This window comes from Stegodyphus dumicola, chromosome 4, assembly GCF_044657685.1.
Source record: "Stegodyphus dumicola isolate Sdum_Otavi_A_Nest chromosome 4, ASM4465768v1".
NCBI lineage: Eukaryota > Metazoa > Arthropoda > Arachnida > Araneae > Eresidae > Stegodyphus > Stegodyphus dumicola.
Window position 1 is genome coordinate 168,381,214 of NC_140771.1, and position 12,573 is coordinate 168,393,786.

General features: G+C 33.8%; 1 protein-coding gene across 5 annotated transcripts in view; it reads left to right on the forward strand.

The window, feature by feature from the left end:
- LOC118190799 (transcription factor SPT20 homolog) overlaps positions 1–12,573 on the forward strand; it is a 137,747-nt gene that overhangs the window by 6,918 nt on the left and 118,256 nt on the right. For all 5 annotated transcript variants that reach the window (XR_004758478.2, XR_015040826.1, XR_004758479.2 and 2 more), the window contains exons 4-5: positions 3,962–4,022; positions 4,145–4,294. Coding sequence is in view for 2 of the 5 variants with exons in the window: in XM_035361584.2 (XP_035217475.2) it covers positions 3,962–4,022; positions 4,145–4,294 (211 nt within the window). In the remaining 3 variants the exon portion in view is untranslated. The remainder of the gene's footprint in view (positions 1–3,961; positions 4,023–4,144; positions 4,295–12,573) is intronic.

Genomic DNA, 12,573 nt, shown 5'->3' on the forward strand with positions numbered 1-12,573 from the left:
TAAGATAAAAAATATAAAAGCACATTTCTAAATTTAATTCACTATAACCTCTTTTATTTTCTATTTCATTTGGAAACTTCATCTATCTGTCCTAAAAATAGCGCTGTAAGTCTAAACTGCATCATTCAAATATATCATGGGATCTTATGTAACCCTTAATGCAGATGCCTCTTGACCAATCATCAAATTGTAAACCAAACTAAAAATTGACTCCCTTCCTTCTTTCTATGAACTGATGCGTCACTTTTTGCTTGTGCTTTCTTCTTGGCCAGACGTCTTTCTGCAATTATGTGTGTGCTGCTACTTTTGCTTCTATGGGAATAATATCAAAATTGAAAATGTTCTTTAATAGGCACGAGTAGAGTGCCCAGTGAATTGTAGCCACAAGTGAATTAAAATAAATAAAAGGAATTTAATCTGTCTCGATTGTTTATTCTTCAAAATGGATGGATGCTCTAAGCTTCAAGTATCTACGCAATTAGCATTTCTACGAATCTACATCTCAGTGTTCTTATTTCAGTGTCTCTAAAATTGTTCTGTCATTACATTCTTCGTCCAGTTCTAATTATGAAGAAATTTACATGGGTTTGTTATTCTGTGTTCACAGTGAATCATGGGTAAAGTCCTGTTTCACTGAAAATTTTAGTGCAAGTTTGTGCCGCATTCATAATCGAATCTTTCATGTCTTGTCATCCAAACACAGTTTCATTACATATATATATTGCATCCATTACTACAATTATTCAGTTTTATTTGAATTATTATTTAATTTCAGTATAAATGGGTAAAAAGTGAAGCAAGTTCTTTTTATTAAGCTAGTAATAGCATAAACTAGGATTGTTATAGCAGTTATTTGCATTGAATATATCTCTTCAGCTTATGCGGTCTCTGTCAAAACGCAGAATCATCCAGAAGGGGCATTAGTTACATGCCGCACAGTGAGAGGTCATATGAAAGTTCTCTCTTTGCTGGTCAACCACATTTGCATGAGATCTGCTTAGACTGTAGTTGATTTTTGCCCAACATTTGCCAATATTGTGCTCTTTTATGCTAGTGTGAAGAACTGCTTGTTTTTTCATTAAGTTAAAATGAGTTCAGTTGTTAGAAACAAGGCATTTCACAGTGTTACTAATAAATTAGAACATAATATCATTACATTCGGTGACATGGAAGCTGAGAACAGAGAACTTAACATTCCCATCTTGTAGTGTAAGAAAAGAGCCAGCAGCATAGCTGGAGTATTGTTGAAAACAATGACGAAAACTCATTATAATAAATATTATTAAAACAAGTATTACTACATATTATGACTTGTATTGTAATAGTAATTAAATCACATGATTGCCAAGTAATTTAAATGTGTGAAGAACCTCAGATCTCCATGGTTTTTCTCCTTCAAAAGTGGGATAGAGCTTGTCCTTTCTCATGGATGTAATTTACACTCATGTCCATAAATTAAGGAAAATGCAAAATCAGGCAAAGGAAGAGTTAAGCAAAACTAATTTGACTTATTTGTAAAGCTTATTTATTAAAAAAAAGGTAAAGAGCAAAAAAAGATGCTATATGTTTGATATTATTAAAAAAATTAGCGATTTTTTCTCCCTAATTATTATTTAGCATATTAGCAAATTACAAAAAAAAAAAAAAAAAAACCTATTTACAAACCAATATTACATGGTTGGTATGATTGTTAATACATTGTATGTCTTCCAGACGATGCAATACAGTCCGTACAACGCCTAGGCATGCTGAGTATCATAGTATCAATCTGATCTTTGGGGATATTGCACCACTCAAAAAGAAATGCTCTCCGAAGTTCCGGTAGACATGTAGGAGGAGGTTGACGGGCTGCAACTCGTCGGCCAAGCATGTCCCACACGTGCTCTACTGGATTCAAGTCCGGTGAGAATGCTGGCCAGTCCATACACGTGATATCCTCCGATTGAAGGCATTCGCTTATGGTGTTTGCACGGTGAGGACAGGTGTTGTCATCCATAAACACAAATTGTGCGCCCATGGCGCCCCGAAATAAACATACACGTTATTCCAGAATGATGTCCCGATAGATTTAGCTTGTCATGGTTCCAATTTGAACATGCAGGTCAGTTCTGGAACCCAGAATAATTCCACTCCAAACGAGCACTCCTGCACCACCGTAACGGTGTCGTTCAATGATGTTTTCTTGGTGGTAATGGGCACCTGGAGCTCTCCATATGAAAGTCCGGCGAGAATCAGACTGCAAGCTAGACCTGGACTCGTCGGAAAACATCACACAAGCCCACTGTTGCGGTGTCCACAATGCATGCTCTCTACTCCAGGCTAACCGTACATGATAGTGAATTGCATTAAGTGGAACGCATCTGACAGGTCTACGAGCATATAGACCAATCTGCCCTAAGCGTCTGTACATGGTCTGGCTTGAAATTGTTGTACCAGTGGCTGAAGAGAGCTGACGAGACAGGTCTGAGGCTGTGCTCCGCCTGTTTCTTTTGGCAGTAACTGCCAAATACCGGTCCTCATTAACTCTGGGGCGACGTGTGCTGTAACGTCTACTCACATTACCATCATCTTGGAATCGTTGCCAAAGCCTAGAGATGACATTCTGGGCAATATCCAAGTTCGTCTGATACTTCCAGTTGGGTATACCCACATTCCAGACGGCCGATAATTCTACCACGTAAAAAATCATCCAAATGCATCCTTTGTGTCATAACTATTCGGTTATTGCACTGAAATGCTTATAAAGCGCCTGTATTCCTTATATATCACTCTCTTACACTCTCATTGTGATGTACCATCGGTGTCATCTGGTTACTTCCTGAAATTTGCATGTGATTCTTGAAGATGTGTGTAGTGATGTTATAGGTGATATATTTATTTTAGAGTTCGATTTCTGCGTGACTCCGAATTATCTTTAATTTATGGACATGAGTGTAGTTACCCTATATGGTGCATTCTGAACAAAATTCTTGGTGATGAAATGGCTATATGATTGATAGTTTGGTAAAAGTTTATAATTGGGTGCCCCCTGTTTTTTAGCGATTTATTTTTGACGCCAAGATCAGGGGCTGGAAAGCACAATTTCAAGATGGCTGCTACACAAAACCAAAATAGGAAGTCAAAGAATTGCACACTGTGTGTCCATGTACACATTGATCTGTTTTCACTTAAAAAAACATCCTGGAATTGCACAAACTAGGCATTGCGCACTGCCTTAAATTTGTCCATGTACACATCAATCTATTTTCATTAAAAAAGAATCAGGAAGCTGAAACAAAGTTAAAACTATCATGGTAATCAGAAATGAGGTATCATTGCCAAAATTTAAAATAAAAAATTGTTGCCAGTTGAAGGGGCACCCAATTCTACACTAGAGGCGATAGTTTTGACCATTCTGATAAATGCCTAAGTAGCAAATCTGTGTTTGTTAGGGGAAAAAAAAAAGATTTATCATTCAATGATATCTTCTATTCTCTGTTGCATTTCCTTAAATGCTGTATCACACATCAAGTTAAAAAATTTATTCCTGTACAGTTAAAATACTCGTGTATTTTTCTCAGCTCAGACATTATTATTATTACTATTATTAATTTATCTTTTATTTGTTTGTCAAATGTCAGTCACATAACTCTATTTCCATTGTATAATGTACACATTCTTTCTCCTGAATGATAATACGTAGAAGTGAAATATAGGAATTTATAAGAAGTGAAATATAGGAATTTATAAGAAGTGAAATATAGGAAATAATCAGCAAAAACAAAATGTACTAATCATATAGAATAAATAAATTCTACTTATTTTGTTATCATGTGATTTTTTTTAAAATTGTCACATAGCAATAATATTCTACTTTGTATAGTTGTATTCTTTCTCACTAATTTTATGTTTAGGTGTATATTCATTGTGTGTGATTTTTCATTTTTTAGTGATATTTATGAAGTCTTATAATTTCTTTCAGTCAATCTCTTTTTGATAAGCTAAGGGATATCTATATAACTAGCAGGAAAAATAATCACACGGTGAGTGCATTGCATAATTTTCATTGCTTCTCATTGGAATAAATTGATTTTTAAACTGGAAATTAAAGAAGAGATTTTATGTATTTTGGTAGGCTGTGTTATTTTATTTAAAATTTTTTTAGGGTTTCATGGATTGCAGTTTATTAAAGAAACTTGTACAGAAAGAGAATCTGAATTATTTGGTTATAAGTTTATATGATATCGCTACAGGATATACTTTTTCATTGAAAAATCCATATGTGGAACGTTTTGTATGCCACAAATCTTATGAGGTAAGTTCCCCCCTTCTCTTTTTCTTTTATCTTTTTTAAATTTAACAATTTTTTTAAACATCTGAAAGGAGGGATCATTATTTTTTATATGCGAATGGAACTGTATCCTGTAATGATAAATTTTAAAAATTTGTATGCTGAAATATCTTTAAATACCGGGTGACCATAATTAAACTGACAGTGCTCGCAGTGTTCTGTAGCACGATCTATTTGCAAGAATGATGCCACATTTTGTAGGAAGATTAAACAAGACGGGGGATGAAGGATTCCGCAAAAAAAAAAAATTAGTTCCAAAAGTCACCACTAGGGGAATATTTGGCACTGTGTAATAGAAAATAGAGTGTTAACAAATGCAAATTAATACGGAATAAAATTACCTTTTATTATGGATATGCCTTATGGAATATGGATATGTCTTACAGTACGGTATGGAAAATCTTACGAAAGATTATCAATCAACTTCTATCCGTACAAGATTAGCCGTGTACAGGAGTTACTGTACCCCGACCGTGATAAGCATTTGACTTTTGCTCTCACCTTTCTTGCCAGAATGGAGGTGAATGATGCTTGGCCGTGGAAAATCTTATGGGGAGACGAGGCCCACTTTTACCTGAATGGAACTGTGAATATCCAGAATTGCCGAATTTAGGATGACAAATCACCACATGCAGTCACAGCAATTCCCTTACATTCACCAAAGGTAACTGTTTGGTATGGGTTCACAGAAGAATTTATCGTAGGTCCATTCTTCTATGAGAACTTTACCCCGACAGGACTGGAAACCTGTTCTGTTACCGGAGAGAAATATCGCCACATGTTGAACAGCTTTGTCATTCTGGCATTTCAGCAAAGACAATGCCTGGGGGAAATCATTTTCATGCAAGATGGAGCCCCTCCACACATTGCTGTATGGGTGCAACAGATGCTACGACAGAAATTCACAACAGAAAGAGTCATTAGCCGCTACTTTCCAACTGCATGGCCACCTCGGTCGCCTTATCTTACCCCATGCGACTTCTGGCTATGAGGTTATCTTATGTCCAAGGTCTATCAAGGAGTGGTCCAAGACCTGGCTACGTTGAAGGATAACATATCACGGACTGTACGAGAGATTCTTGAAGACATGTTACTTTCTGCTGTTGTGCATACTGTGCACAGAATGCAGTATGTGGTCCACAACAACGGCAGCCACATTGAACCTCATTTGAATGCAAAATAAAAGGTAATTTCCATATTGATTTGCATTTGTTAACACTCTTATTTTCTATTACACAGCGCCGAATATTCCCCTAGTGGTGACTTTTGTAACTAATTAGTTTTTTCGCGGAATCCTTCGCCCCGGTCTTGTTTAATCTTCCTACAAATTGTGCCATCATTCTTGCAAATAGACTGCGCTACAGAACACTGTGAGCACTGTCAGTTTAATTATGGCCACCCGTTAGAACCTTTTTTACCTGGCTGACCATCAGTTGGTATATAATTGCCAATCCAAGTGCAGTTATATCTTTAAATAGGAAATGCTGCTAACACATGAACCATAATCTTTAATAAATGCATTTGTTAACAACTTTTTTTTTTTTTTTTTAAACTATGTTAAAGTATTTTCCATCAACACAGAAGCGTGCTATACTTGCAGTATAGAATAATATTTTCTGTCTAGATTTTGTGAACCCTTTGAGGTATGTCATTTTTTTTTTTATAATGAAAATATGCATTTTATATTATTTAGAAAATTTCTTTTCAGAATAGTAGACACTTTTGAAACACTTATGAAACCTTTAATATATTTTATTTTTCAACAAACTGGAGCAAATCAGCACTGTGAAGAATATTTATTCTCTTTTTATTCAAAAACCTATTGTACATTTCAGTATAATCAGATGCAATCAATTATTGATTCATCATATTTGATTATATTAAAAACTTAAAAGCTATTGCCCAGAATTAAATGTGTTAGCAGCTTTCAGATGCAGTCGATAAATTATTGTATTTGCCATATACTCAGAGTTTTGAAAATTTGTATACTTACAATAAAAAAGAATACTTGAATAGTTATAACATAGAGCATTACAAGCATTAGCTATTAAATACTTTCTGCTTCTTTGTCTTAGCTATATGGAATATTCTTCTCCAGAAAAAATCACATTTAAAGCTTTTTCTTATTTTTTTGTTGGTTTATTGACAAGTAATATACCTTTTTCATTAAAAAAATGATCATTCATTTTAAATATTCAGAGTGCACTGCCAGTCAAGCCATCATTAGGTAGTCCTCTATAGAGTTGAATGATCTGTTCTGGAAATGATTCAAAGAACTGATTCATTTCACTAACTGAATTTACTCTGATTCTAGAAAATAGAGTTCTAGCTCTTTTACAGTTCACATAAAGCTCTTGTTGGAAGTAGGCCAGGAAAGTTCGATTTCCATTTTCGGGGAGAAAAGAATGCTTATTCTGCCATATTAAAGATAAGTTTATCATTTTCCAATTTTATTGTTAATTTTGTATAGAAAAGAGGTTTTAGGGAATTTCAAAACTACATTTAAAAGAAGTCAGTTCAAGGAGTTAGCATTTGTTTGACTCAGTTCTTCTGATTCCCCAATTCGTTCAATTCTTTCTCACTCTTCACACCAACCTTGCTAACCAATCCCGATTCCACTGTTGGTTTGATTCTTTCTACTCTTCATCCTTTTTAACTACGTGTGATTTGTCTGTATTATTATTATTAGTGAGTGGTGAGTCATAAAAAAGAGCCAATTTATTTGTCTGTGTCTGCAGTATTCAACTCTTACAGAAAGTGGATCTTGTATGGATACCACTTCACGATAGATCACAGAAACTTTTGTACTGCCGACCGAGAGAGACAAATCATGTGACACTGCTTGAGCAGAATATGGGGAACTGGATACTCTTTTGACTATGGTAATAGCGACTTCTTCCGCAGTTTTGTTTGAAATCCATTTCTGTCCATTTCCTCACTGCATACACAATTCTCTAGTCTCTTCAAATTTTGTAATCTTCTTTTTCAAACCCTCCCTCAACATAGGTTCTTTTCATAAGCCGTTCAAGTGTTGATGTTCTTGCAGTGTTTGAAAAATTACTGCTGTTCTGATAGAATAACTTGATCAGTATAGCTCAATCTTTTTCTCTAAAGAAAATAAAGAATAATTTTATGGCATCGCCTACTGGCTATATAAAATCTCCAAAATTTTCATAACATCCTTTCAAAATTTCATGAAAAATGCCATCCGTCAATAGAAATTTGAACTATTATAATTTCGCAGATTTCTTTTCCCATGCTCCTTGTAATAGTCTTTCCTTACATTTGTTTATTTATTTATGTTTATATATATATATGTACGTCAACCAGGACAAGCTCTATGTAGGTCTATATTGGATAATTTTAACTACCCATAAAACTTGAAGAAGGGGAGTCAAGATATAAAACGAGAGGGTCATTTTAGAATTATACTCAAAATAGTACCAATTGACATTTTCGGGCAACTTTGAAATTTTATGCCCAAACCTGTAATGCTTGGAATAATTTTAACATCCTTTTGTGACTAAAAATTCGACTTAAAGTTCAGGGAATATGGAGAAAATTTTTTGTTTTGTCAGTAATATCTTCTTTGAAGATTATATTGATAATTGCTTTTCACAGTAATCTACGTAGATATCTATTGATCACTTGAACTTCGGAAACCTTTTTCTGGATTTGTATTTTATCTTCAATTATGTGCAAATGAACTTCACTGTTCAGTTTGTATGTGGCTCCTAAATAAGATCTTCTATAATGAAATGGAATATCTCAGTCAGTTTTTATTGTATCAAAGTTGCACCTTTTTATGTTTTATTTTTTTGTAATTAGTATAATATTTTTCTAAAATAAGTGTAGGGGGCCAAAATATGTGGAGTGTGTAAAAAAGTAAATTTCGTAATCTTTTCAAAATTGACTTTTCAAATTAAAAAATGCAAAAACATGAATATTTATGTCTTTTAAAACATTAGGAGCATATGTTTATGGCCAATGGTTAAGAAAATAAAGGCCAAGTACGTACTTTTATGGACACGGTGTATGCCACTTTAGTAAACTTAGTTTGCTAATGTGATTGATATATTTTGCGATATTTTGATACTTTCATCTTTCATGTTATTCCTAAATAATAGACAAGAATAATTGCTGAAGCCTTTAAAATTGGGATTTTTTTTTCATTTAAAGATTTAATTTTATTATTAGTTGCCAGTAATAAGTACAGTACATAAGTCTGAGATTCGGACGGACTTTTTTAGAGAGGGGTTATGCTTTATGCATGTGCATTTGATTTTTCCCCTCCTCGTAATAAAACATGCAGAGAGTCCTGATTCTTAATCTCACTTCGGCACTAAATACAATACCTCATTATTGAAGAAATAATCATTTTAGCATAAATTTGTGTGATCGATAATTTGACTCTGTAGCTGCGTATATGTTTGGTATGCATCTCAAAATGAAACATTCTGCATTTAAACGTTGTTGATTTTATGCCAGCTAATATTTTATACCTTGCAAATCATCATTTATTATATTTTTCTTTTATCACTGCATGTTTATCAACACATGATAGCTTGAGTGATGACTCATGCAGCAATGCTTAAACAATTTTTTATATTAGTAATTGAATAACAAAGAGAATTATCCGATTACAGATTTAAGTTAAATGCGCTAAGAAATGTTGACGAGGAAAGATTTAGCAAAAATTTCTTTCCTTATGCAGAAATTCCATTTTGTTAATGATATTCATAGGCCAAAAAATTACATTTAGTGCTATTTGAATTAAGAACAAATGATTTGTTATTCTCATAAAGCCAGAACAAGCACCAGAGCTCACATGGCCGGGCGGCAGAATTTAGAAAGAAAAAGTGGTAACAGACGTTTTTCATTGCGATGACATTGCCCCAATCATCAGCCAATTAACAGACAGTGAAATCTGTAGTATGGTTCTAGATCCAGAAAATAATGCTACTGATAGTGAAGAAAGTGACAGAGAGGTTATTGAAAGAAAAAAATTTAAATTGACAAGTTAGTCAGAATTCTCGACACAGCAATTACAGGACTTGAACAATGGAACTTAGTAACTGAACAAGAAATGATATCTGTTTATAGAATTAAAGAGAAAGTAATTAGCACAAAAAACAAAGCAACTTAAACAACTTATTGAAAGAAATGTTTAATAAATAAAACATAAATATTAAACTTTTTTTTTGTAAATTTTTATGCTCTTTAGGTCGTAAATGCTTCATTATTTTATAAATCATGATTTCATATTTTTGATTTTATAATTTGTGTAGATTAGTGAATTTTATGGATTACAGGTAATATGTAAGTTTTGTTATATTTTCCCCTTTCTATCTTTACATTTGATTTTGCATATGAATAACTAATAAATTTTTGCTTTGTGAATTATTTAAGCAGAATTTATTGACTGCAAAAATTATTATTTTTTTAAGTGTATTTATGTATAAAGAAAATATAAATTTAAAGAAAAACAGTGCTGGGAGAAAAAGATAAATGTAAAAAAAAAAAAAAAAAAAAAACAGTACTGGGAGGGAAAAAAAAAGTCATTAAAATATTTTATATAAAAATAATATATATATATATATATACATATATACGAGGGTTAGAACTTTAATAGTGGCAACACAGCTGAAAAAACGCTATGCAACAAAACCAAAGAATATCGCGTATACCACATGTGAAGTACATACCTACCTTACCTCTCAGCAAAAAGACTCATCCTGCCTACGTCACGCGCATGCGGAGTGACGCGAAGAACAAATCCTTGTATTAGCTCGTGGTCTAAAGTAAGAGTTGTCAGGATGTTTTCAAAACAAGAACAATGATGTTGGATAAAAATTGAATGTGCCAGAGGTCGTACAGCACGACAGTGTCATCAAGAGCTTCAAGAGGCTTGTGGGGAATCTGGATTGCCTTACAGAACCGTAACAAGATGGGTGAAAACATTCAATGAAGGATGCCAAAACGTTGCAGACATGCTGCGGCCAGGTCGTCCGAGTGTCAGTGATGCTGACGTGCAAGCTGTTGCCGCACTAATGGACAGTGATCGCCGCCAAACAATTCGTCAGCTGGCCGGACAAACAGGATTAGCGCATACGACTGTGTTGCACATTCTGAAGGAATGCCTGTCCATGACAAAAATTGCTTCATGATGGGTTCCACATCAATTGACGGAAATGCAGAAATGGCTACAATACGATGCTGCCCGAACCCACCTGGAGTGCTATGAGCGCGAAGGAGATGCTTTTTTACACCGTATCATTACGCTGGATGAGACTTGGGCCTGATCGTACCAGCCAGAACTGAAACGCCAATAAACGAATGGCGTCATCCCAGGTCACCATGACGTTCGAAATTTCGTCAGAACCCCAGCAATGTGAAAGTTATGATGATTCTCGTGTACGACTGTGATGTTGTCATCCTAGCGCATACCGTTCCCCCACAGCAGACCGTCACTGCGCAGTATTACTGCTCATTTTTGGAGCACAATCTCCGACCAGCTTTGAGAAAAAAACGGCGACACTTTCTGCAGAACGCTCCTCTCATTTTGCATGACAATGCTCGGCTGCATGCAGCGCAAGCTGTGACTGATTTGTTTGGGGCTGAGAAGTGCTTTACCATCCACCATACTCCCCAGATCTAAGCCCTTGTGACTATGACTTAATTCCTAAAATGAAGGAACCACTTCGTGGCTCTCGCTTCCAAACTGTTCCTGAGATTCTTGCGGCAGTAGACCGGTCCATTCAAACTATCAACAAAACAGGCGCTGCTACAGGTATTCTGCAACTTCCACATCATTGGAAACGGGTTGTACACAATGCTGGCGACTGTATGGAAGGACTGTAAAACATGGTGACATGAATCACTTTTGTATTTTTTGTAAATAAATAGTTGCCACTATTAAAGTTCTAACCCTCGTATATACATACACACACATATAGCCATCTCTGAAATTAATTTTCAAGTCATTTTTATTCTTTTAAATAAAAGGAAAATTAAGTAAATAAATACAATGTTTACAAAAGTATCAGCAAAATTGTTTTCTTAAATTTGAATCCCTATGCTAAAATTTACTATTATGGTTCACACACACATGCTGCTAAGGGCTGCTTTTCAGAATTTCTCCATATTTGCTGGTGAAGCTAACAGATTAGCTTTTGTAACATGGAATGTTAATTAGAAACATTCTATGCCTAGGAAATGCATTTAAAGTCAGTACCTAAAAAGCTGGGTATAAGTGCATTATTAACCTCATAAACTTTAATATTAAAAGTCAATGGCATACATATCTGAAGTAATAATTTATTTAAAAAGAAAAATTTGCAGATTCATAATCCGAAATTCTTATGAAAAACAAGTTATTCAGAAAATGTTAAATAAATTAGCAATAATGAATAAATTAGGCTATTTAATCAATGTACACTGCTAAAAAAAAAAAAAAAAAAAAGGGGGGGGGGACAGCGTTATCTCCCGTTCTACTGGGCCGATTGACAAAATTCAAACTGCGTTTTTCACGTCTCAAAAGTGTGACTTAGGATATATATTAGATTTATATATAGTGCTATTCTAACATAGGTATTTTGACACAAAATCGAGCTTTTTCTGAAATAACTTACCAATTTTTTTCCATATTTCGATTCTACGACTCAAGTTATGCCAGAATACCAAGTTTTGTAAAAATTGTACGAGTCGTTTTTAAAATATTAGCTCTCAAAATTTTAGCTCCTGAATGTTAATTGAATTTGGCAAATATTTATTGATACTTTTTTTATTAAACTTTTATTATTTTTTCTTTCACATTTCGAAATTTAGGCTCATTCCAAATAAAATTTACCCATTTTTGTGTTTTATTTTTTAAATTTCTATTTTTAAATAATTTTTATAAATTTTTTGAAAAAAATTTTTAACTATAACCTATAAAATTTTTACCATCATCTTAAAGTAGTTGTGTTTCTAAGCATACCTGCAAAAAATTAGACTTTTTTATTCAAAATTTTCTAAGATATACACGAATTTACATATTTTTGTGTTTTGAAATTTGGCATCTTTTTTTGAGCGATAATAACGCCAAATGTGGTTTATGGATATTTGTAACAGTGAATTGCCACAGCTATTTTTAAACTTAAATTTCAAGTAAAATTTTATGGAGAATTTATTATATGAAATTTTTCCCTCAATGATACGTAATAAATATTTATTAATACTATATAAAAAGCTATTTTTTTAAA